At 35.8% G+C, this 26,043-nt stretch overlaps 1 protein-coding gene across 1 annotated transcript in view; it reads left to right on the forward strand.

Moving 5' to 3' along the window:
- The window catches only part of LOC149785091 (RUN domain-containing protein 1-like), a 67,307-nt gene that overhangs the window by 16,652 nt on the left and 24,612 nt on the right, over nt 1–26,043 (forward strand). The window contains exons 6-10 of the mRNA XM_089978836.1: nt 1,165–1,274; nt 8,154–8,196; nt 9,535–9,625; nt 12,723–12,781; nt 20,302–20,391. Coding sequence (XP_089834962.1) covers nt 1,165–1,274; nt 8,154–8,196; nt 9,535–9,625; nt 12,723–12,781; nt 20,302–20,391 — 393 coding nt within the window. The remainder of the gene's footprint in view (nt 1–1,164; nt 1,275–8,153; nt 8,197–9,534; nt 9,626–12,722; nt 12,782–20,301; nt 20,392–26,043) is intronic.

Here is a 26,043-nt window from a genome sequence, read left to right on the forward strand (position 1 = left end):
TAAGCTTGTATTGACCAAAAGAAGAAAAATGGTTTTGTACAATAACTTTACTTCACATTACAGACCTGGACTAATTTTTGTAGATGTCTTGCACTTCAGTAAAGCCAAAGTCTCTTACTTTAGGGTCAAAGGTTAAGGTCACAGACCTGGACTGATCTTTGTAGATGTCTTGCACTTCAGTAAAGCCAAAGTCTCTTACTTTAGGGTCAAAGGTTAAGGTCACAGACCTGGACTCAACTTTGTAGATGGCTTGCTTATGGAGTAAGGTATAAGCCTATTGATTGGGGTTCAAAAGATGAAAGGACAGGATCACTGGCTGAAAGAAGAAAAGTGGTTTTTGCGTAATAACTTTGATTCTAAACCAAACACCTTAACCAGAATTTGTGGAGAGTGTGCACCAAAAGTTAAAAATGAGGCCTGTTGATTTTGTGTGACATAGTCTTTTGTTACTCAAAGAAATTGGCTTTTGCACAGATACATTTGTTTTATGATAAGATCCTTAACCAGATCTTGTGGATGGTTAGCATGTAGAATAATAAAAAGCCTGAAGACTTTGGGCTCAAAAGGTCACAGTCATATTAAGTCTAGTAAGATAATGTCTGCACATTAAGTTTAGCTCAAGGCCACATACCATGAAAAGGTCAGGGCCTTTGAGACCAGTGATGCCGTACTAGTACTGACTGTTATACACAAGGAAGACTTATAATATGACATTCATTGTACTCATGCCTCTTGTAAGAAAAGAAGGTGGTAAGCGTGGTTTAATAAACAATGATCACTCCTTTTATTAACAAAAGCTCTCAGCCTTGAATAGTGTTGCTTTGGATTCCACCATATTTGTTACATTTGCAGAAAATAGTTTAAATCTTTTGGCTTATTGTTTGTTTTATTGATGAATATCATGCAAACGACTATGCTTTGATACAATAGGAAAATATTGTGATGCAAGTATTTCGTAACTGTCAATTTACTGTTCCATCTTCACATTTTTTAATAACATTGATACAGTAGTTATAGTTGCAATTGTATTTGTATAATTTATCAGTAGCATGCATTTCTGCATATATTTTATCAGATTTTTTGTAATTGAGTGATTCTTTTATGTAGTCCATGTGACTTCTTATTCTATTTCTGTCTCATATGGACATTTTTTCTTTTTGGCAGACAGGAGATGCTAATCTACCCACTAGCAGAAAGATTGAGAAGCAGTCTGTTATAATTGATGAGCTGAAAAACCGACTTGATTTGAAACTGGACAACTTTGACAGGCTCAGGTACAATACTTCACTTCCAACATTGTTGTATCTTCAGACTTGGAATAAGGACAAATTTGATTGATTAGATAATATCTCGACACTGTGACTCCCCCCCCCCAATAGTTCTGTAGTCTGTTCCCTTGATTACTGTTTGGAGCAGTATTCCAGTTCATTCAGTAAATTCCTTCCCCATGCTTTTTGTCTCATCTGTCTAAGTAAAATTTGAGAATGGATATAACTTTTCTAACATTAACATTAGGACATAACTCCACTACCTCTCGAATCTGGCACTTTCAGAAAGACTGAACATTCATCTTTCTCGTCTGTATAACATTTAAACAAGGCGAAGAACTTTTACTCATTAATTCCCCTTACCATCACTAGATGTTTGCCAGCATAAGCTTATGTTCAGTATGAACAACATCTCGCATGCTTCTCAAAATCCAAGGTTATCTTTGTTAGTTTTTTTTTTAGCCCATCCATCAGCAAAGTTGGACTAGCATTTTGAAAAAAGGTCTTTACTACATGTTGCAATCATCCATTTTTCAGTTTTGATAATGATTTTCTGAATTATAGCACAGTTGTGAACTTTGTGTATCAACACAATATCATTGGTGCATTGTTGATTCTGCAGTGTATGTGCAACATAATTTTAAGGGATTTGGTTCACATTTTTGTGAAAAAGTCTAAGAGCAAAGAGACATGGGAAGTCTTGATCAGCAGAAAAGCAGTGTCACCAGTCTTCATCCAAAAGCATCATTAATTGCCATTGTAGTTGGTGATGCCATATACCCCCAACAAAATACACACGGACAGACAAACAAATTACGTGTATGATACCCACCGTGACTATTACCTCAGGTCAATTCAAAATGGAGGAACAAGGGGTTGCTGAGATGCAAGCCCCACATCCATCCCAGACAACACTAGAGTCACATATTCACTGGTACAAGAAGCGATGATGCATTTGCTGGCCTCAGTAATTGTGTCCCTACATCCATCACAAATCTCCTATGTACTCTTTTATTTCACAGTGGATGTAAATCGCCCTACAAGTATAAGCAGGGCCTTTGGGCCAGTAAATTCGGGCACATAGGATATTTTTGAGATATTGATGGCCTCTATTGCCATCTTTCAAAGTCGCACATTGCCACTCAAGTTGACAACCAGTCAGTCTGTGCTTTTGATACCCAGTGTTATTAACAGGGCTGCACACAATACAATGGCTAACCCCCTGAAGACTTTGGTTAAGCTGTCATATAAGTAAGTACCATCCAGAGGTTCCATAGCATTTAGAATCATATTGGGTTCCAGGTAACCAGCTCAGTCATTTCATTGCACATTCCACCCAGACAGTTACTAAACCGACTGTCCAGCCAGCCGTCATTGCACTTCCAGGTTGTCCATACCAGCAACCAGCAGATCATTGATTTAAAGCATTACTGTTGCAGAGATACTGTGCCAAACACACAGACAATTGCTTCTAGCAGTCCTTGCAGCCAGGTATGTTCCATATAGACATAATATATATAGACACAATGCCTGATGTGTACAACCCCATAGTGATTGGGGGAAAATCTCAACAGCTTGACATACTCCAATCCCACAAAAGAGTATACACAGTTACATACTCCAATCCCACAATAGAGCATACACAGTTACATACTCCAATCCCACAAAAGTATACACAGTTACATACTCCTATCCCACAATAGAGTATACACAGTTACATACTCCAATCCCACAATAGAGTATACACAGTTACATACTCCAATCCCACAATAGAGTATACACAGTTACATACTCCAATCCCACAATAGAGTATACACAGTTAAGCTTCAGACCATCCATGGAGAAAATTTACTGAATTTTGTCAATTTCTTAGTGACCACTGCCACCATCTACTGGTTAGAAGGTGAAGCTTTGAGTAGACTTAGTAGATCACCGCTCCTTCCGTCTACTGCTGCAGTCAACAGAAATAAATGAGATAACCAGTTGCCTGTTGATAATATCCATGATCTGGGTAACTCCAAGGTATACTTTTCCAAAAGCCAGCTGCCAGCATCATTACACAGGTTAGCTTGTCGAGATTTAATATTGTGCTACCGACCCTTAGATAAAAACGTCACCATAATCAACATGACAATTCTGCAGTTTTATAAGGTGGATCAGAATGCTTTGCATTACACCTTCAAGCTGATGTGATATATGGTTACAGCTTCTTCCATGCTATATTTAGCATCACTAGTTATATTTCATTGGCTGAAAGTTGGGTAATGACCATCCATGGGATTCAACAGCCTAAATTGCCATGGTTATCAACAGGGCTGCAAACAACACAACAGCGAATGACCAGATGGCCTCAGATAAGGTAGATCTAGTGTAGTGAGACGCCTGTCTCTGCTTAAATGCACTGAAGCCACAATGTTCCTTGGCTGTTCTTTATGTACCCTTTGGTATCCCCCTACTATACAAATGTACAGTAGTTAATGTACAGAAGCCAGGAACACAAAAATGGCCTTTCCTACTTACCTTGCATCCTGCAGCTGGCCCCTAAATTCTAGAGGAAATTCTATGTAGGGGATAGGAAGCAAGCTTCCTCTATCCCCAAGCCTTACAACAGCTGTTGTTGACTTGCCACCCTGACTACCTGCAGACAGCCTACTGGTTGGCACCAGACCCTTATTTTCCAGTCTTGGATTGATTTGTTTCATCAAACCAATAGGCCATACAATATGTTTCCAAGGGACTTTGAATTTTGTTTATGTAGCCCCCTCCCATTTTGTCTTCCTTTTGTATGATGGATATACTGTCCAATCAAGAGAAAATAGGAATTTTGAAAAAGGAAATTTGGCTATTACTCAACAATCACATGGTGATGATAGTTTGCAAGATGAAGACTTCAGGGTTGTATTCTAGGCTGTTTCTAGTTCCCAAAGCAAACGGACAACTCAGACCAGGGATAGAATTCTAACAGCTCAACAGGTACATCACTGCACAGAGGTTAACAATTTAGATGGCACAATCAGCCAGGCTTTCCATTAAATTAGGACAAATTTGCAGTCAATCTAGAACTAACCAATGGATATTTTCATGCCCCTATCCATCCAGCTTCACACAAGTTTCTTAAATTCGGCTGCCATGGAACAATATACCAATTTCTTGCACAAATATTCAGTCTCAACATCAGCCTGTGGACATTCACAGTGGTCCGAAACTGTATTGTCATTCTCTTCCAGTCAGTCTTGTCAGTAGTAACTGAAACATAACTGACATTCTCCAAAAATAAATGGTAAGTTCCACTTTAGCAAAGAGCAGAAACAGTCTTCTTTCCCATTTTAGTCTTTTCGCTCATGAAGTCTATTTCCAGTAGGGAGTCAACAGCATTAAATGCTTTAATCCAACTTTTTCTCTGGCTTTTGAAGAAAAAGATTGGCCCCATTTACTGTTAAAAGGCAATTGCTGTTATCTCAAAATCTATTTTAAATGTATTCAGTCAAATTAGACCTCTTTCGTAGTAGATTGGATATTGGTCATGATAAGGATGTTTCAGATGTGCCAGCCAGTTTTGACTGAATTAAATCCGTCTATGGTTTTGACATGGTTTGATTCAGATCAGTTCAAACCTTTTGACAGAACAGCACTGAACTGCCATCATACAAAATATTGACAGCTTTATTTTTGGCACGCAGGGTAACCCTTTTACCTGCCATCATACAAGACATTGATTGCTTTATTTGTGGCACACAGGGTAACCCTTTTACCTACCATCATACAAGACATTGATTGCTTTTTTTTTGGCACACAGGGTAACCCTTTTACCTGCCATCATACAAGACATTGATTGCTTTATTTTTGGCACACAGGGTAACCCTTTTACCTGCCATCATACAAAACATTGATAGCTTTAGTTTCAGCACACAGGGTAACCCTTTCAGTGGCCCTGATATACAGGTTAGATTGAATGGTTCTGTTTTTTTAATAATATAACCAGGTGGACAATCAAAGGGTGATCACCCATTCCTTCTTGATTGATATGTCAATAGAGGAAGCAATCCAAAACCCAATCTGTGCTGTCAAGTACATGCACATGGAGAAGGATCATGGGGCCGGAAAATATTTCTTTCTTCTGTTTAAGGCACAGAAAGATGTTTTAAGACTGCAAGCCCTTGCATCATGGCCTAATTGCGAAATACACTCACTGTACTCAGAGATGTCAAATGATCCAATACACCTAATGAATATCCCAGCTCATGAGATTAGAGTGATCTCGCCAAGCCTTATTTTTTAACAATGTTTCAATCTGATGCATCATCGAAGCTATAAGTTTGGCATGGACAGTCAGCCTTCTCAGACTTGTATCTGTATGATCTAGCTTGTCAGGGACAAGAATTGAATCTGGTGTGTTCTATGGCTGCAGACTAGACAACCACCAGAGCAATTTGATATTGGCACATCCTTGTAATGGGTGTGGTTCAGTACTTTCACTGGATACGCATAGCTACCAACCCTCACAATTTTTCAGCGAATTACGGATTCTCCAATTCTTGGTTATTTTAAATCTTAAACGTTAAGCGCTAGTCATAATATTGGCAGTTGCCGAAATGGCCCGATACTGTTGGTCATGATATTAGTAGAACTACAGCCGATTGGTACAGTTGGCCCGGTAGCAAGCATTTTAGCCGATTTTAATCTATATGTATAAGAGTAGTTTTACCAATGCTTTTGAGAGAAAAACTGGGGTCTAACAGGAATTTCGCTCCATGCATGTGTCACCAACACTGATTTGAATTACCATTCGGTATCACATCAGAGATCTTGAAAATGGCTTCACCACCAAGGAAAAATACAAAAAATTGGCCATGCATTCAGCCATTGAACATTGTTATACATCGTGCTTTTTGCACACAGTGTGCCGCAAATTTTAGTATTGGGCATGATGGCAGAGACAATGTGAGGAAGCACATCAGTTGCAAAAAACACGTAGAGGTTGTGAAAATTAAGATTTTGCAGATTTCATCTCTGGAATATTTTAAGCCATCGATGGAAGACCTGCAAGCTTTCTTGCTAAACACAATCTACCTTTGTCAGCTGGAGACCATGCTAAACATTTGTTCCCAGACTCGAAGATCACTTCCAGATTTTCCTGTCGAAGAACTAAAAGTGCTGCAGCTCCTGTGCATTCCTCACAGCAACAGTGACAGTGAAAGAGTATTTTCTCTAGTGAGGAAAAATAAGACAGACTTTAGGACCTCCTTAGGTGCAGAAAATTTGTCAGCAATTTTAGTCACCAAGATCAACCAGCAGGCAAGAAGCCTGAACTGTTTTGAAAACAAATTTACGATCAAGCAATCAAGGAGGTTCAAGTCTGCCGTAGTATCATGTCTTGATAAATAACCACAAGAACAAGTGTAGTTTATAAATACCATAATAAATAGAAATGCAGATATATTTCTGCATATATGTAGTGTTTTTGTTTTATATTGCGATCTTGATCTAGTGTATATAGTATTGATGGTCAGAGTGGATGGAGTTATTGTCATGGTATTTTTCACTAATTCATGTCCAAATTCACTAATTTTTAACCCTATTTTCACTAATTGCAAACCTGGAAGGTTGGCAGTTATGGATACTCTAGAATTGTTTTGTTTGGAAAGGAAAATACATCTGACTTACCTGGGTACTTTTGTCACAGGCTATAAAACCATTGCTTGTGCTGTCTTTATGTTAGGAGAGTGGTTTATCCTTCATACAGGGAATCCAGCCATTTTTCCATCAAAGGGTGCCTGTGGTAAAGGTAGGAGTCTCATGCATTTCCTTGTCCTGTTACATATTCTCAGTGCTAATTTGATCGGAGAATTTAATTGACAGAAGTAGATTTTTTAGAAAATTAAGTTTCTCCCAGAATATTTACCTGATCCCATTAAACTCTTCTGTTCGTCCCCAAGAATGCATGCATCCTTGCTGATGTATGACTTGGCATGAACTGGTAAGTTGATGGGCAGCCACCTAGAGGGGAGGTAATGGGTAAGAGTTTTTTCCCCTTGTTGTATAAACAGGAAAGATGAAGTATTTTTTCTTTTCATTATTGCTGGGTTTGAGAGGTGGTGGGGTTTATTTCCTAACATTAACATGATTAGGTAAGTATTCTGTGGGAAATGTTATTTACTAAATGTTTTCTTTCTGCTGAACCTTTGTTTAAATTACGTGTACCCTAATCTCCATCAACTATGACCATGGCAACCTATTGACTGAATGCCAAATTCTTGATGGTACTGATGTCTTTATAAACAATCTTTTTGGGGCAAAAAGGTTTCCTTCTATTAGTCACTACCTGTAACTTGTAGGAGGGCACTATACTTCAGACATGACATCACAGGGTGGCAAACCTTTTAAGCACAAATTAAACAAAAAACACTGATGGTAGACAAATGAAATATGGTTGACATAATAATATAATAAAAATGATTTTATGAAGAGATAGATAGATATAGATATATATATATATATATATATATATATATATATATATATATATATATATATATATATATATATATATATATATATATTCTGATCATTACAGCAGTTTTGCATCTTTTACAAACATTTTTTAACATTTTGATTTTCTATTCAAAAACCATGTTTACACTTGCCTAGTAAGCAGATATCTCAAAATCTATTTTAAATGTATTCAGTCAAATTAGACCAGTTAGACAATTAGATATTTTGAGTCAGTCCCAAGACTTGATTAGGTTCTGATTAATGTGACCACATTTTTCATTGTATGTTTTTTTACACATTTTTACACCTACATTACTGTACACTTTAATGATAATAAAACAGGCACTGGTGTACAAATGCATAATTGTTTTGTTTTTTTTTTAAAACTTTCAGTGCAGAAGAACTAAGGGAAGTTGTTGACCATGCGATAGGACAGGTAGGATTTTTTTAAAGACATCTTTGACAAGTTTTTCATTCAGACATCAAGAACAGAAAATTATTTTGTTGCAGATATTCATCATGTCCGTGTTCTGCACAACTCAGAATGATGTGATCATTGTACTGTCATGTTATACATATGAGGGGCCCCAGGTGGCAGAATGGTCTAAAGTGCTTGCCTTTAACGATCACTACTATTTCACCTCTGTCTGTGTGGGTTCATCTATCAGACTCAGCCTTTGTGGATACATGAGAAAGCTTGCAAGTAGGTTCCCATGGGTTGGTGGTTCATTCTCGAGGTTTTCCATGTTCTTCCACAACCATTTATACTGTCCACTGTGCATAGCCTATCATGTGCTGTAAAATATGTTGTTAAGCCCACAGCAACAACAGTCATATATATGACATCACTTGTCATCAAATTGTATCTTAGAGCTATGAAATTTTGGATTAATAATGATGTGCCTGCAACTTCTCTCTTTGGTAAAATAATGAAAAAGGCAAATGTATGACATTTTTAAAAGTGGCAATAACAGTCCTGTGAAAGAAAATCATTCCTGAAATTTAGCTATGTTCAGCTTATTTTTGTGTGTTAATGTGTTCTTACGTCATTTTCCTTGCAATAAAATTTAAAAATGGAATGGTTTTCTTGGAAAGTTGGAAGCTAGGAAAGCACTACAAATAAGAATGGAAAACTATACATCCTTACCAAGGGGGATTACACATGTAGTAGGAATTACCCAGATATTGAGTGTTATGTAACTGGCTTACCAATGTAAAATTATTTTTTCTCACAAACCATGTTGTGAGACTTGTATATTCCACTTTCAGTGGTTTAGCATGTTACAGTGATGATAAAGTCTTAAAGTTCAAAAAGCAGCATGTGTTCAATCTTTGTTTATCTGTTTGTCGGAGTACTTGTTCTTCTTTCACTAGTGCATGTGTTATCCAAGCTCAGTGACATCATACTTAAAAGCACTTAAAAAAACTTATGCACAAAAGTTTTCATGACAAAATTGTACGTGTTACAATGAATGGTACCAAGGTATCAAAGTCAACACACACAGGGCATTGATATACAATCATGGCAGAAGTGATTAAGCAATAATTGACACTTAGCTTGCGATTTATTTGATAAGCAGTTTATTTGATGTACTGATAAGTACTAATTGACAGTTGAGATTTTATATAATCATGGAATATCACACTTTCAGGAGATTAATTTAGTTTACTTCAGCTGACAGAATTGAATACCATTCTTTTTATAACTATTCTTTCTTCATTCAAGTACTATGAGTTATTCTTATGGGATTTTTTTTCTCCCTTTATTCCACAGATTGTTAACCCTGCCAAATTGAAGGAAAAACTGGTTGAACAGCTAACAACACAGATAACAGATCTTGAAAGATTTATTCAGTTCTTACAAGGTAATAAGTTAATATCAATCCACAATTTTTGCCGACAGTATCCTGGTGATTCATGTTGTAAGTTTTCATGGTTTTAAAAAAACTGACATTTTTGTTGGAACTTTGTGTACATGCATCATGGTAAAAAAAAAGATCCTGTTTTGATGATGGCTGGATCATTTCCCTTTAGTTCTTTAAATTATTGGTTTATGATGAGTACAGAATGGATAAACGTTTGTAACACTAGAAGAGAAATAAATCCACAGTATGCATTAAGAGGCATGCTCATTGTCTCGATTGACATTTTCTATAGCACTGTGACATAAATTCATGACCTCACAGTGACATAAATATTTCCAACAGTTATAACAGTATATTGTTGATTTTATTGCTGTAGATTGTGACTTTTTATTGGTCAGAAAGCTCATTACTATTGCTTTTGTGTTAGAAAAAAGAATTAAACAAAAAAATGCATCAGGAGGCAGCATTGTCCAGGGATAGGGACTCTGGCAGTGAAGATCAGAAGGTTTTTGGGTTGAGTCCTGCCATAGCAGTGCTGTAGTGTCCTTGAACATAGTACTTTACACTGAATACATGCAGGGCTGGATATAGGCCGACCATTCCCATGACCTAGTGGTTAGAGCATCCACCTCAGATGTGAGAGGTCGCAGGTTCAGACCCGGGCCAAGTTATACCAAATACTTCTAAACGTGTACTCACAGCTGCCTCACTTGGTGCTCAGCATTTTAAATTGCCAAAGATGTTCTTTTATGTTGAAATATGTTTTATCATCTACAAAACTTCAACACCAACATAGTACTTAGGCAGATGTTGGTATTAATCTGCAGTTGATGGATATCCAAGCCATGGTGTGTCTTTTATTGTATATAGTGCTTTCAAAAATGGGTTTTCCATGACTTGTAAAATTTGGGATACAAAATTATAGCAATTATTTCATGTACCGTAAGTCTTAGACACATTGCACATTTTTTCTCCTTATTGATTGATGTTTTCTATAAGCCATAATATTATGTACCAACAATCGACTTCATGCTTGTTAAGAGGCTGCCATTATGAATTATTAGATCAAAATGATCTAAATTATGACTTGTTTAAAAAATCAATAAATATATTTAATTTTCTATCAATTTCTTCACCTTTCAAATATATATAGTTTTATCAAAATGTGTATTTGCTGTGAGTATTGACACAATGTTGTACCCATAACAGCAATAACTTCTTCCATTTTATTTGGTTCTAATTTAGTATTATCAATTTATCCATAACTGTATTGGTCACAACTCTATGTCTGTGGACAAGTAAATTTTGGCCTTAACTTGAAAGGGTTGTAATTCCCATTTTGTCTAAGCAATATTCACACAAGTGCCAGTCATACTTACCAGTGAGTATCATATGGTGTGTTGTATATTTACAGTGTATGTTGATATTTATCTATTAGGACTGAAACTGACTGCAACTTCTAATGATACTACCAATGGAAGAAATATGTACTGGTTTATGTGATATCTTTTCATGGTTGCATTGAAATGAATTTTATTGGTTGGAGGATAGGGCATCCCCTAAGAAGCTGATGTTTTGAACCAGTTGCATGACTGAAACAGTTATGTATAAATACAATGAATTGTCCTAGGAATGCATCAAGATGGATCATTTTTTTTATAAAGCCAGGCCCATATGGTGAAAAGTTAAATGAAAGGTCAACAAAACAGACTAAAACTGAACTTGACTAATTCAGGGAATCAGATAAAAAAAGAAAACAGGAGTTCAAAGATTCTTGGCTGCAGGAATTTCCATTGCATCTTGTATATAATATATGTAAGAGATAGCCCACAACTGCAGGGAAAATGAATGGATTGTTTGAAGGACTAGTTATTATAATGGAAGATACTGTTAACACACCAAAAAAGTGCATACATGTCAGTTAAAATTTGATAATATAATGGTCAAATATGAGAAAAAGAAGTGGGTGATTTAGACAGAGTAATTGATAAGTACAATATGAGCCAAACTGAGCATTACAAGTAGCTGTTTAACAATGCATAAGCCTTAGCAAAGCGGGGACAATCTTTTTCAAACTCCGAATTCCATTATGAGGTTCAAATCAGAGATGTAGTTGAACTTGGAAATGATAACATGAACAGAACTACATGCATAGATTTCATCAACAGTATATTTGACCTTCTTATGAAAAATGTAAAGGATAAAATATCTAGAGCTAAATTCATATCCATCCTTTCAGATGCTAGTACTGATTGACCATTATAGACCAATAAAATGCATTCTTATTAGATTTGTAGACCCTGACTATAAAAGTAGAAAGTAAGACAAGTGATAAATATCCAGTATTTTTTTTACATGCCACAGACACCGCTCCAGTGGCCAAGTGGTTAGTGCATCCACCTCGGATGCGGGAGGTCATGGGTTCGATCCCGGCCAAGTCATACTAAAGACTTACAAAAATGGTACTAACAGCTGCTTCCCTTGGTGTTCAACATTAAGAAGTTAGTGTTAAGACTGGTCGGCCTGGTGTCAGGATAATGTGACTGGGTGGGACATCATGTTACATGTCTGCAGCATGATGCCCCAGTGCTAGACATCACTAAAAACTGCCACACTGCAGACATCATAGCAATATGACTGAAAAATTGTTAAAGCTATGTTAAAAATCCAAATCACACACACTCACACACACACACATGCCACAGATCCATACTGTGATCATTTAAATGATGCAGCTTAAAAAACCTAAACATTTTAACAGTCCTGTCTTGCACTGTTCATTTTAGCTATGAAAATATGGACTTGTGGGTTTTTTATATGGACAAGTAAACGTTTTAATTTACTTGTCATGGACAGTTTGATTTTGACAAAATTTCTGCACCCCTGTATGCATGTGTTGTATTGCAACATGAAACATTAGATGCGATTATCACACATTAGCAGTGATATGTGTTACACAGCAGAGAAAGAACATGCATCATGAACTGCATTGCAACACGAGAAATGAGTGATGACATGCAGTTTATGTGCATGTGATAGCAAGCTTTACTTTCAGCATGGGTTTTACTTATTTCTTACAGTGCATGACATTTTTCAGGGGAAGCAAGTAGTCCTGGGCCACTTGGAAAAGAGAGATGCCTCTGTCCTGTTCATAAGGTACGAATCAGATTTTTGTTCACCCACTTGATAAAGAATTTCAGTTATTTGAGACCTTTCATGTCTTGCTGAATCTCAGTGATTTGAGATCCTTCTTGTCTTGCTAAATCTCAGTGATTTGAGATCCTTCTTGTCTTGCTGAATCTCAGTGATTTGAGATCCTTCTTGTCTTGTTGAATCTTAGTGTTTTGAGATTCTTCTTGTCTTGCCCACAGCAAATACCACAAAACAAGAAATAGCAGTTGCATCATCTGTCTGTCCATCCATCTAATATTAGCATTTAGATTAAAGTATTTTTAGATGGCATTATCACCCGTTTTCATTGCTGCATCATCATCAGACTTTGCCAAGAAATGTACCGTGGTTGAGAGGAATATCTCTGGAGATTGATGGCCAAGGTGATCTAAGGTTAGGTGTCAGTACTTGAAGTTTTGGATCTGACAGATCTATAGGTTAGTACTTTGGGATAAAAATATTGCTACTGGTGTGGAGATCAATAGGTTGAAAATCAAGGTCACAGTGATCCATTTCTTATGGGGGGCTTGGGCTCTCATATCGTTTTTATAGAGGGGCATTAGATTCTAAACATTCACCAGCACATATCGTACATCCTTGGAGATGATGGATCCAGGCACGATTAAAAGGTCAGAGGTCTATGGCACAGAGATTATTTAGTCATGTGTTATTAGAGCTGCAAATAATATTGTATATGAGAAGGTAAATTTATGAATTTTTGTCTTGTTCTGAATGTGTCATTGTCGATATCTAATATACTGATACTGATGGTATACTGATCTTGGACTCAGTGGACTCCATTTGACCATTTAATGAAGTCATACTGTTGTAAGGTGCACCTTGATGACTTCTTGTCCCCTAATTCAGTTTTAACATTGTGATGCACCATGCCACTTTTCTTGCATGCCTTGTCTCTTTTTAGGTACTTTCAAAATGCCAGGCTCTTCTGGGGGTCTTGCTGCTTTTTTACAAACATTTAGTGCCCTTTTTCTATCCCAGTCAATTGCATATTTTCTTTCCACTTAATTGAAACAATGTCTAATAAGTAGTTTCCCATCCGATTATAATCCACATGAAGGCTAGTAACATAGGTAAGATTTGTCCTCATTTCAGAAAAGTATGAGGAAACTTCCTGACATACATTGAAAGTTGTAATCCTGCCCTTGTGAAAGTTGAATCCATTTAATCTAGTGAAAAAAAGAAGAAAAGGAAGTAGAGAAAGTAAATAAAGCTATTTCAGAATGTATTTATAGCTTTAGTAATTGATAATTACTATTATTGGTAAGATATATTTTTTGCATTTTTTATTACTCACGCATTCGATTTCCTTTATTGGCATTATTGATACATGCATCTTTTGTCAAAGTTTGAAGAAAAAATTAAAGCCAATACTGAAAAAGATTAACAGGATTTGGAATTCTTCAACTTTTTGGGATAAATTGCACATAAAACATCAGATCTTTAGAATGGATAAGTCAGCTGCTCCCGATGCAGATTTTCTAAATTTGCAACAACAGTGATAATAATAATTGACAATAAATTAAGATGCCATTTTAACCATGAGATGGATGCTTGTTAAGATCTTGAGGGAAAGACCAACTTGATAATAATCAATATCACTTTCATGTTTGTAATTTTAAAGCAAGTCAGTAATTGCAGAGAGAAAAGATTATTAAATGAGAGAGAGCGCTCAGTCCACAAACAAAACTCCGGGTATATTAAGCCATTTTATTGCCGACCCTCTTGTATGTTTGCAAAACCTGGACAGAGTACAGATGCCATTCCAAGAAGCTGAACCATCTTCACATTGGCTGTCTGAGGAAACTGATAAGGACAGGGTCCCAGACACAGAGGTTCTTACATGATCAGGAATTTTAAAGCATCCATATTCTGCAAATAAAATCACATTTGAGGTGGGCAGGCCATGTCACCAGGATGTCAGAAAAGTGATTACTAAAGAAGATCTTCATCTAAATGAGGGAGGGAAAGTGATCTCAAGTTGGTCAAATGAAATGCTTCAAAGATTCGCTCAAGTCATTCTTGGCGCACTTCAGTATTCACCATGAGTCTTCGGAAGATTACTGCAGAGTTTCGTCCATAACGGAGCTACAGATTTTGAATGAAGAACTGCAAAGGCAGTGCAGAAGCAAGCAGCATAAATCTCAGAACTGCAGCAAATACTCTATTGATCAAGCAAACCCAAGGAGATAAATCTCAGAACTGCAGCACATCCTCTATTGATCAAGCAAACCCAAGGAGATAAATCTCAGAACTGCAGCACATCCTCTATTGATCAAGCAAACCCAAGGAGCATCTCCTGTCAAGTGTGCCACAGATAGTTCTGATACAATTGGACTGATCAGCCATTCATGAACTCATAGAAACCAAACCAAACAGTAATGTCAAGGTCGTCTTTGTACTAAAAGACAAACTACACACACACATACACACAAACTCGCATCAATGTATCCCCCAGTGGTGCAAAATTGAGGGTTTAAAAAAAATCCTTGGTGTCAGAACTGGGGGCCAAATAAAAAATGTGGGGGTCAAAAATGTACTGATAAATTTTCATCTGAATTGTACTTTTTCAGCTTGAAATAGGATATTGTAACTTGCACAACATTCTCTCTCTCTCTCTCTCTCGCTCTAAACATACAAATAAATACAACATGCACAATTAACAAATGCATTGTCCATTCAAAGAATAATTTTATTAGTTCAATTTTCTTTTAAAATCATACTTTTAACAGTCTCCTTAAAATCTTTTTGAAGCCATATTACAACCAACACATTACGTACAAGCCAGTACAAAAACCAAATAAATCTTTCTAACCAAATGGCAGTTAATTTTCTGACTGTCATAAAATGTGTACTATCATCAGTTTCATTGTACTTTGCCCTAAAAGACATTTATCCAAAAATCAAGGAGGCTAATGATTCATCTTCTTTCTAATAAGTTACACTTGAACTTTAAGATCTTTCTTTTATTGCAACAAAGTTAAAAACTAGCAAAATCTGCAATGACCCCTGACTGTGTAATCCAAATAACGCATTTATCTCAACGAGTTTACTGATTTCTTTGTTGTGAAAGAATATCTTGGGTTATAATGTGTTCTCCAGATATCTTGTGGCGAACGAGGGCAGATTTTTTAAAATTCTTAAACCCTGTCATGAAAGGATTATTCACTTTTGCAGTCTTTGCAATCACGTGATCAAAAGTTACACCGGTAATCCTAATGGATGTGCCATATTCCAGTCAAAGGAATTATTTTCTCCATTTTTCATTAAAGTTAGATCCACAGTTACTCTTTTGTAATCTGCTTCTTTCACTTTCTTCGTTAATGATTCTTAGTGCACAACGTTTTATTCTGGAGATCACTTTCTAGTGCAACAAGCATTGAGGTTAAGCATCTAGATGAAATACTGCTGAGCTCCATGGAAATCGCGTGAGAGCTCGCAAGATTATGGGAAGCTACTCTGTCATAACATTGCCTATGTTAGTCTGGTTCCTTGTTTCTTATGTTCCCTGCGTTGCACTCTTATACAAATAAGGGAGCGCAATGCATGAGTAAATAAAGCGGGTAAACAGTCAGTGCCTATGCTTGAAGTATAGACGATGCCATCCCTCGTCCAATGCATTGGATATTAAATAAATCCTGATCACATTATGTGAATCCTTTGTGTAAAAAAAAACGCATGGCAACAAAATGTGTGTCAATTTTCTCCAGCGTGCTTCCCTGACGTACAAATGTATGTAAAGGGAAACACTGTCCCATATACAGCATTATAATGAGGGAGTATTATCGTGTAGTTCATTGCAAATTTTACTATAAGGTGGTATTCTTTATGACTCCCATGGGCAACATAATATGGGAATACTGTATGTATATTTATAAAATTACTCATTCATAAATCTCATAAATATACATACAGTACTCCTGCATTGTATAATTTATTCATCTTTTGATCTATTTCTCCTAACATGAAACAAAATTATGTTAATACCCTTTGCATTTAATCAGTTTTAAAGCGTTTTATTATTGTCAACAGATTTCTCACTTTTTGCTTCACCAGCAATAGCTAATGTTAAGATGGACTGTAGAAACATAAATATTCACGGGGACAACATTTTGTAGTTTGTTAGTAAACAGAGTTTTATTAGAATAAAATTGTGGGATCACACTGTTTGTCATGTTTTTGTTCAACAATACTATCCTTCATGGTGGATTTAATTTTATGGAAAATGATGAAATTGAATCCCCAAGAAATATTTCTTAATTTTACAGTAGGTACTGTTTTCATACAGCCTGTAGCTGTGGCAGCATTGTCTACAATGCTTAGATTTTATGCAAGTTCTTTAAAGTTATAATAATGTATAGTATTCATAGCTTTGTTTGCAGGCAAAACAGACAGACAGATTGTTTCAATGATTTCTGAGCAAGTCATTATTTAAGTTTAGAATAATCATCAAATATTAAACTGATTTGTTTTGTGCCTCTTTAACCCATATTATCTGGGTTATTCACATTTGTGGTATTATCATGAGCCTAAAGTTATGTTGCAATATTGCCATACATGCCAACCATTATGCTTTTGGCATAATCATTACGCTTTTTTTCACCAAATTACGCATTACGCGTAACTATATTCAGACTACGCGTTTTCGTTATATCCCCCCTCCAAAAAAATTAATAATTTGTTTTCTCATTTTTATTAACATCCCATTAATTCCACAGACCATATTCTAGAAAAGACAGCCTTTATTATGTAACTACGACATAAGAGTACACTTGTCCAAAGACTTGCATGAACTTTCCTAACAGTATTATGTTCTATTTATAGCAGTTGCCCTACTTGAAGAAACATGCCGGTTTATACTTTCAACTTTTGACCTTGGTTTCTATTTATAGCAGCTGTTTGGCCTTTATAGTAGAGAACAGACTGGTTTTCTAACTTTTAATCTTTGCTCGCAGATTCTTTGTTCTAATTCAGAACAGAACCAGTCTGTAGGTATTTGGTGCTAAAAGTCAAGTCAGATTTATTTTAATTGATGCATGTTAGAGCAAAAATATTTTTCAAATAATTTCACAAATGGATTCGGAAAAGATGAAAAACTGATTCAGAGACGAATACATGAATTACACAATACAGCGTTCCATTCTGGGGATCCTTATGCCCCTTGCAGGCTGCGTGGAAAGGAATTTAATATTGGTCATGGTGGTAAAACAAGAAACCTTGAAATAGCTCGTTTACTAACACCAGTACTGAGGTAACTTCTTTTTATAAAGCAGAAATAAATTGTGGACACAAATTTTATAAATGCAGATGCATTATCTACCGAGTTCTTAATAAAACTAGGATAGCCTGTAGCGGTAGAAGACTACATTGGTCCTTTGTTCAGATGGATGTTTCCTGATTTCAAAATTGCAGAAAATATGCATGTGCAAGAACAAAATCATCTAACATTGTTAGGTGTTTAGCAGAAGATACTTCACTTAAAATTGCAGAAGCCATGAAAATTTTTAGTATTGCAACAGACAGGAGAAGTGATTATGATGACAAAACGTTGTACCCAGTCTGTGTAAGAGACTTTGACAGCGAAAAGGGCAAAGTCAGAGTGCTCTTCTTTCATTACCAGATTTAACAGTAGATTCCACTGGAGAAAACATTTTATTTATATGCTTGATAATACTTTGAATAAACTTAAGTTGGCATAATTGTATGGGGTTTTAAGCTGATACTGCATCAGTGATGATTGGAATTCATAAAGGAGTTGCATTTTATATTTTGAAAAATATCTCCATCATTGTACATATTAGGTTCTCTCTGTCATATGATGCACCATGTTGCAGGAAAAGTTGCTGATAAATTAGAAGAACTCCTGAAGTATCAAGTTGGCACTCCACTCTTACCTGACAGTGTACTTCATATGTATAGAGTTGATTTTTTCATCTTATTTCCCAGCTAAAAGACCCAATAACTGTAAGATATAAATTTCCTCTTCATTGGTTCTTTACCATTCTAATGCTGACTGTGAGAGATTGTTCAGTATTGTTAACAAAAATAAAACAGAATTCAGATCCAGGCTTTGTAACCCAGCACTTAGTGCTCTACTGGTGTGCAAAACATTCATAGTCTCAGCTGGTACAAAGTGTTCTGAAATGTAATATGAGAGTCATTTCCTTTTTAAAGCTCAAAGTGTTATATATGAAAACTTGAAGCAGTAATTGATGTTAAAATTCCAGAGGGATAAATAAATCATTTTATACATATGCTCATTGAATTTTTATCATGTTATATGTGGATTACTCTTTTTTGCTCGGATTACTCTTTTTGTCCAGTTGGATTACACTTTTTCCTCACCAGGGATTGGCATATATGTATTGCCATGTTTTTACGATATCATTACAGTACAACATTGTCAATGCATGTCCATATACAAACAACATAGACCCTAACCTGTCTTTGCATAATATGCTGGCAGATTAGCATCTGTGTTGTTTGTTGTACTGATTACTTCTAACTAAAAGAATAGACCCAGATCTGAGGTTGCATTATGTGGTGGCATATATTGTTCTCTGCAGTTTGTATTTGGACTGGGCTTATAAATGAGTATATATATCAGGTTTATACTATTTCAGAGCAATAGAATATTTTATTAGCAACGATTCATTCTCCACTGAAGACATATGCCTGATCAAGTGCCTGGGTCAGGGTTACAGACACACAGAAAATGACGTTGTGGTGTCCACTGTCCATTGCCTGAAAACTTTTTATTTATATCTGACAATGATAATTATGATAAATGTCCTTCTCTGTAATAGTGCTTTGTATAAGATTGAAGTGGAAACAGAATTAAGTGATCCAGGGGTGGGTGGGTTTGGGTGTAATTTAAAATCTTGAATTCTTGGATCTATATTTTTATGTCATGCTGAATCAATGATGATGCATCATAATCTGGTAGCATCACTAGTGTAGACATGATTGAATCTGTGGTATTAGTCATATTTTGTATGTAGACATGACTATCTGGTAGCATCACTAGTGTAGACATGACTGAGTCTGTGGTATTAGTCATATTTTGTATGTAGACATGACTATCTGGTAGCATCACTAGTGTAGACATGACTGAATCTGTGGTGTTAGTCATATTTTGTATGTAGACGACTATCTGGTAGCATCACTAGTGTAGACATCACTGAATCTGTGGTGTTAGTCATATTTTGTATGCATGCATGACTATTTTTGTTGGCAGGTGAAAGATATTCTAAGCAAAACATTTTTTTCAAGTTTAATTTTGATAATTATTTTTGAAAACTGTTTTATGTTCACGAAAGGAATCTCTGTGTGGAAATACATAGCGCATTTTTATTCTTAAAAATGTATTAGCTACAAAATTGTTTGACATCTCAAAACTCTAAAATTTCAGAGTCACAAACAAAGGTTGGTTTACAGTACTAAATTTTTATTTTCAACTGATGTGCTAATTTTTATAATTATTTCAGATTCCCGTAGCCTCAGATTCAGGACATAAACATGGTTCCCAGCTGTCTCATTCACACAAATCCCATCCAACAGGCCAAAAAGGAATGGAGGTATGGAGATCAAATTTCATCATTTCTGTGCATGTGTGACACAGTTTTCTCATATGTGAAAAGCATGTGGGATACATCTATCTCTCATTGAAACTGGAAATGACATTGTTATGCTTGTAACGTCATGAACATTCCTGCAGTTTTAGTCCTGGATACATCTATGTTTCCAACCTGTATACAGTTCTTGTTTTATTGTGAACTAAATATTTCTTAAATGTAAAAATTTTAAGAAAATATTTTGTATTTCTATAGCTATATCAACACCAATAATATGCCATCTTTCTTTTCTCAACACTTTTACCCATGTGAGAAATGATATGATGTGGGAGAGAAAAATCCCATCCTTGGAATCAGAATTTGGGGGCAGGTCCTTCCAACAAATTCAGACCTTCAGATGGAAGTTCAGGGTTGCATCTAGGACATGCAATCATGCAAAAAAAAAACCCAACCAAATATAAGATTTTTTGCAAGATTTTAAATCCTGTGTGGGCAAAATCGCACAAAAAATAAGAATTGTGCTCATTTTTTGTTATGAATGCTTTATTTTATTCTTTTAAAAAATTTTGCTGTAAAATTCCTGGTTGTCACTCTTGGCGAATATGTTGTACTTGTATAGTTGTAAATACATCACATATTTCTGTGTGTCATGTGCTCACTTCTGATTGGTTAATAACAAAGGTCAGAAGAGCACGTTTGATACAGAGTCTGGCTTGGCAGGACAATGTGTTAAATGGCTAAATCAGTTAAAACTTGAACCCTTTTTCATTATTTTAGCAGTAACACTTCTAACAACAGTCAGGGTGCAGAAGTGTCTGTCAATAGGCACAATGACAGCGAACAAACACTTCCTGATGCTAATCCCATATCGGATGATGCTAGTGATGATGTGCTTAAAAATGGCGGCGATAAAACTAAGGGTCCATCTAATGCCAAGAGAAAAAAGTACTCTTTCAATTCAGACTGGAAACAAAATCGACCATGGCTGAAAATGAATGAAAAAAATGAGATGCTTTGCAGATGGTGTGTAAAAGCTGGCCAGAAAAATTCTTTCACACTTGGAAATACTAATTTTAGGTCATCAACCCTTGACAGACATGTTGAATTACCAGCTCACAAATATGCGATTCAGGATTTGAAACTAAGTGAAAATCTGAAAACTAATGCATGACAGCTATCAGCAAGAAATCTGAATCAATTATTCATGCTAAGTCAGTTGCCTGTTACTTGGTGAAGGAGAATATTGCTTCTCTAAAATATGGCTCACTGTTGGATTTTGTTGACTTTCTGGATGTTTGTGTTGGCAACATGAAAGTAGGAGGAAACACAACATATTCATCAAGGGCTTCAGTAGCAGAATTTCAGGTAAGTCTTTATTTTATTTACATTTTTTCTATTGAAATTTAGATGGAAAAATGGTGTATAATAACAAGCAACCAAAACATGATCAGTTAGGTTCTGATCGGTGGATATCTTGAGGAATCCCTGTGTTAGTAAAAATAGTTATTGCATTACGATCGGCCAATGAAATTGCATTCGGTAGCTAGTCGTCATAACTTCCTGTCAATGTTTAATGGTGGATAACATTTTCTTTTTTCATCAATCTGGACTATTGGTACCTGTTTCTTTTGCCATGAAATTCTTTCCTGTCTAGACAGGTCACATTTCAGTATCACTGTAACGAGTTTTCATGTGTTTGGAATGATGATACAGTCTCTGTAATTTCCTGAGCATATAAGGAATTGCTGTAGACATTTTGATACAGTACATTAGTCAGACAAATCCCACCGCATGAAACTTATATAATGCTTTAGTAAATAAGTTATTATTATTATTTGCTTTGATTATCATTGCAGCAAATGACACTGACCCTGATCTGCTTATATCACAACTGTGCATATGTAGGGACCCATCAGTGATATATATAATACCAACGTTTTTTGTTTTGAAAATCATCATATATAGACAGGCATAATCACTTCATTACTATACTTGAATGATTTTAATTAACAGAGAGTGAGAGAGAGAGAGAGAGACTGTAGTGCCATATTATTGTAGCATTTAAACCTTGATGGGATTTCTTAAAACAGCTGAATTATCACAATGCAATATCCTTAGATGCTCCATGGTCTTAGGTTAAGGTTCTTGCACAATTTTTTTCTAATTTTGGTCATTTTACTTTGTTTTTTTAATATAATATATTTGTTTTACATTTCTCAAATACTTTAATAAAAATAAAATAATAATAATAATAATAATGATGATAAAATACTTTTATACTTTGATTTATCATTGAGCTTTATTTTTTCCAGGATTGCATAGCAACAGTGAGAGAATCAGAGTTAATGCAGAAAGTATGATGTAGTCCATTCATTAGCATCTTAATTGGTGAGAGTACAGACATTTCAAATACCAAGAAGCTGGTCATTTATGCCAGAATCATGGAACCAACCATGTTCATTTCTACAACACATTTTCTTGGTAATGTGTCAGGAGAAGAAATCAAAAGAAGCTATCAGTCCCCCTTTGTGTGACCCAAAACATGTTTTGACAGAGTGGTCTCTTGCTAAGGCTATCATTAAAAGAGAAATGTACCCTAGAGACAAAATGTGTGGACTCTGGCAGATTGTACATCAACATCTTGCAGACACATTTCCAAATCTTCAGTTAGCATCAGTGGCCATGGTTATGCCATACCAAATCGCTGACTTTGAGAGAGGATTCAGCAATCAAAATCGAACCAAAACTGCAGGATGAAGCCGTATAGAAGAACAGACTCATAATGATTTCAATTGAAGGACCTCCTCTGAGAGATTTCAACTTTAGCAAGGCATTGGTAGAGTGGAGGATGAGGAAGGACGGGAGGCTATTTAGGAAATAGTGATCACATTTGCAAAATAATGCAGTAACAATTACAGTCTGTCTTGGATACAGATGTATATATGTTCCAGTAAAGAGTTAACTATTATAGAAACTGTAAAACTGTTATAGAAACTGTATATACTTTCCCTAATTCATTTTTAGCTTTGGACTTTTCCTTAAAAATTATTTTTTGTCATCCATGAAAGGAAAATATGTGCTCTTCTGATCTTTCTTAGTATGGATTTGTAATCAATCAGAAATGAGCATGTGACATGCACGAAGTACATGACTTGTTTAAGATTGACCAGAGGAGTGACACTGTTTTCAGTCTATGGTTTGATTCTTTAATGGTTTGTGTGTCTAGATAGAATGTTATTAGAAAACCTAAGACTTTGATTTCAGTTTTAAGTGTTATACTGTAATATACAGAAGACATGATATGCATTTAATGCACATATTATATTTGCTATTGTTCTTTTTGAATACATTGAGGTTTTTTTAACACCATTCTGGAAGCCCCACCTTATGGCTATGTTGGCACCCCCTTTTTTCAGATTCAGTGGGGACAAATACCCACATTTTTTAAATCCTAGATGCAACCCTGGAAGTTCCCTAACCCACACTAGTGTCTCTGTGTTTTCTCCAGCTTGCACAATCCCCTCTAAATTTAAGGAATCCCCAAGCATGTTACTATTGAAATTAGCAAGCACTACCTATAATGTAAGTGCATGTGAGAGATCAGCTTCCATAACCAGTTGCTTTCTAAATGACTTTTTGCAATGGTACAGTGAGATGCTCTCGTTGATTATCTAGTAACTGAAATTATTGTTTTGCCATCTACACTAAGCAAGATTGTACAGTGGACATAGAGTTTTCAGTATTTGGTGGTATTGTCTTAGCTGTTTGAGTCAAATGCATATGATGTCATCATCATAACACATGAATGCTGCGGCTATACCAGCAATGAAGACAAACAAATGTACTGTCTCTGCTGTTGCATGCAGTTCTAATGCATGCAGCATATAGCTGTTGTTATAATACATACATCATACTGAGACCACTCCGGTAGTATAGTGGTTTGAGCATCTGACTCAGATGCGGGAGGTCACATGTTTGAACCCCAGCTGTGTCATTCCAAAGACTTGTAAAAGGGGTACTTAAATCTGCCTCGCTAGGTGCTCAGCATTAAGAGGTTAGTGTTAGCACTGGTTAGCCTGATGTCAGAATAATGTGACTGGGTGGGACATCATGCTACATGTCTGCGATATGATGCCCCTGTGCTAGATATCACTATAAACTGTCACAATGTAGACATTGTAGCAATATGACTGAATTTTTTTAAAAGCTACATTAAGAATCTAAATCACACACAATCCATACATGCCAGCCATTACACTTTTGGCATAATCATTATGCTTTTTTCCACTAAATTATGCCTTATGCATAAACATAATCAGATTACCCATTTTTGGTATGTCCCCCTCCCAAAAAATTAATAATTTGTTTTCTTATTTTTATAACATCCCATTAATCTTTCAGGCCGTATTCTAGAAACATTGGCTTCTACATAACTACAACATTAGAGTATGCTTGTCTGTCCTTGCATGCACTTTTCTAACAGTATTATGTTCTATTTATAGCAGCTGCCCTATTTCCAAGAAACATACTGAATTTTACTTTCAAACTTTTGATCTCGGTTTCTATTTATAGTAGCTGTATGGCTTAGTTAGGAGAGAACTGAATGGTTTTCTAATTTTTAATCTTTGCAGATTTTATTTTCTAATTGATATCTGATACAGAACCAGTCGGTATTTGGCACTTTAAGTAAAGTCAGATTTATTCTAGTAGATGCATGTGTTAGAGCAAAAATGTTTTTCAAATAATTTCACACATGGATTAGAAAAAGACGAAAAACCGATTTAAAGATAAATACATGAATTACACAATACATTGTTCCATTATAGGGCAGCTTCACACAGGCTGTTTGGAAAGGATTTTAATATTGGTCATGGTAAAACAAAGAAGCTTTGAATTAGCTCATTTTACAAACACCAATACTAAGGTAACTTGTAACATCTTTTTTTAAAGCAGAACTAATAAAAGCAGCAGCGTTATTTACCAAGTTCCTAATAGAACATGGACTACCCCTAGCAGTAGAAGACTATGTTGGTCCTTGGTTCAAACGAATGTTTTCTGATTCCAAAATTTCAGAAAATATGCATGTGCAAGAACAAAATCATCTAATATTGTTAGGTGTTTAGCAGAAGATAATTTGCTTTAAGATTGCAGAAGCCATGGAAATTGGGTCGTTTAGTATTGCAACACACAGGAGCAGTGATTATGATGACAAAAAGTTGTACACAGTCTGTGTACGAGACTTTAACAATGACAAGGGCAAAGTCAGATTGCCCTTTCTTTACCAGAATTAACAGTAGATTCCACTGGAGAAAACATTTTTTATTTGCTTGATAATGCTTTGAATAAGCATAAGGTGGCAGAAGTGTATGGGATTTTCAGTTGATAATGCATCAGTGATGACTGGAATTCATAAAGGAGTTGCATTCTATATTTTGAAAAATGTCTCCATTAGTGTACATATCAGGTTGTTCCTGTCGTATGATACACCTTGCTGCAAGAAAGGCTGCTGATAAATTAGAAGAACGCCAGAAGTATCAAGCTGACATTCTACCTGACAATGTACTTCATGCGGACAGAGTTGATGTGCAATGGCACCTTTTTTCCCAGCTAAAAGATCCAATAACTGGAAGATGTAATATTTTCTCTTTTTTCTCA

This window comes from Sinohyriopsis cumingii, chromosome 13 (assembly GCF_028554795.1).
Source record: "Sinohyriopsis cumingii isolate HCF-2022 chromosome 13, ASM2855479v2, whole genome shotgun sequence".
Taxonomy (NCBI): Eukaryota; Metazoa; Mollusca; class Bivalvia; order Unionida; family Unionidae; genus Sinohyriopsis; species Sinohyriopsis cumingii.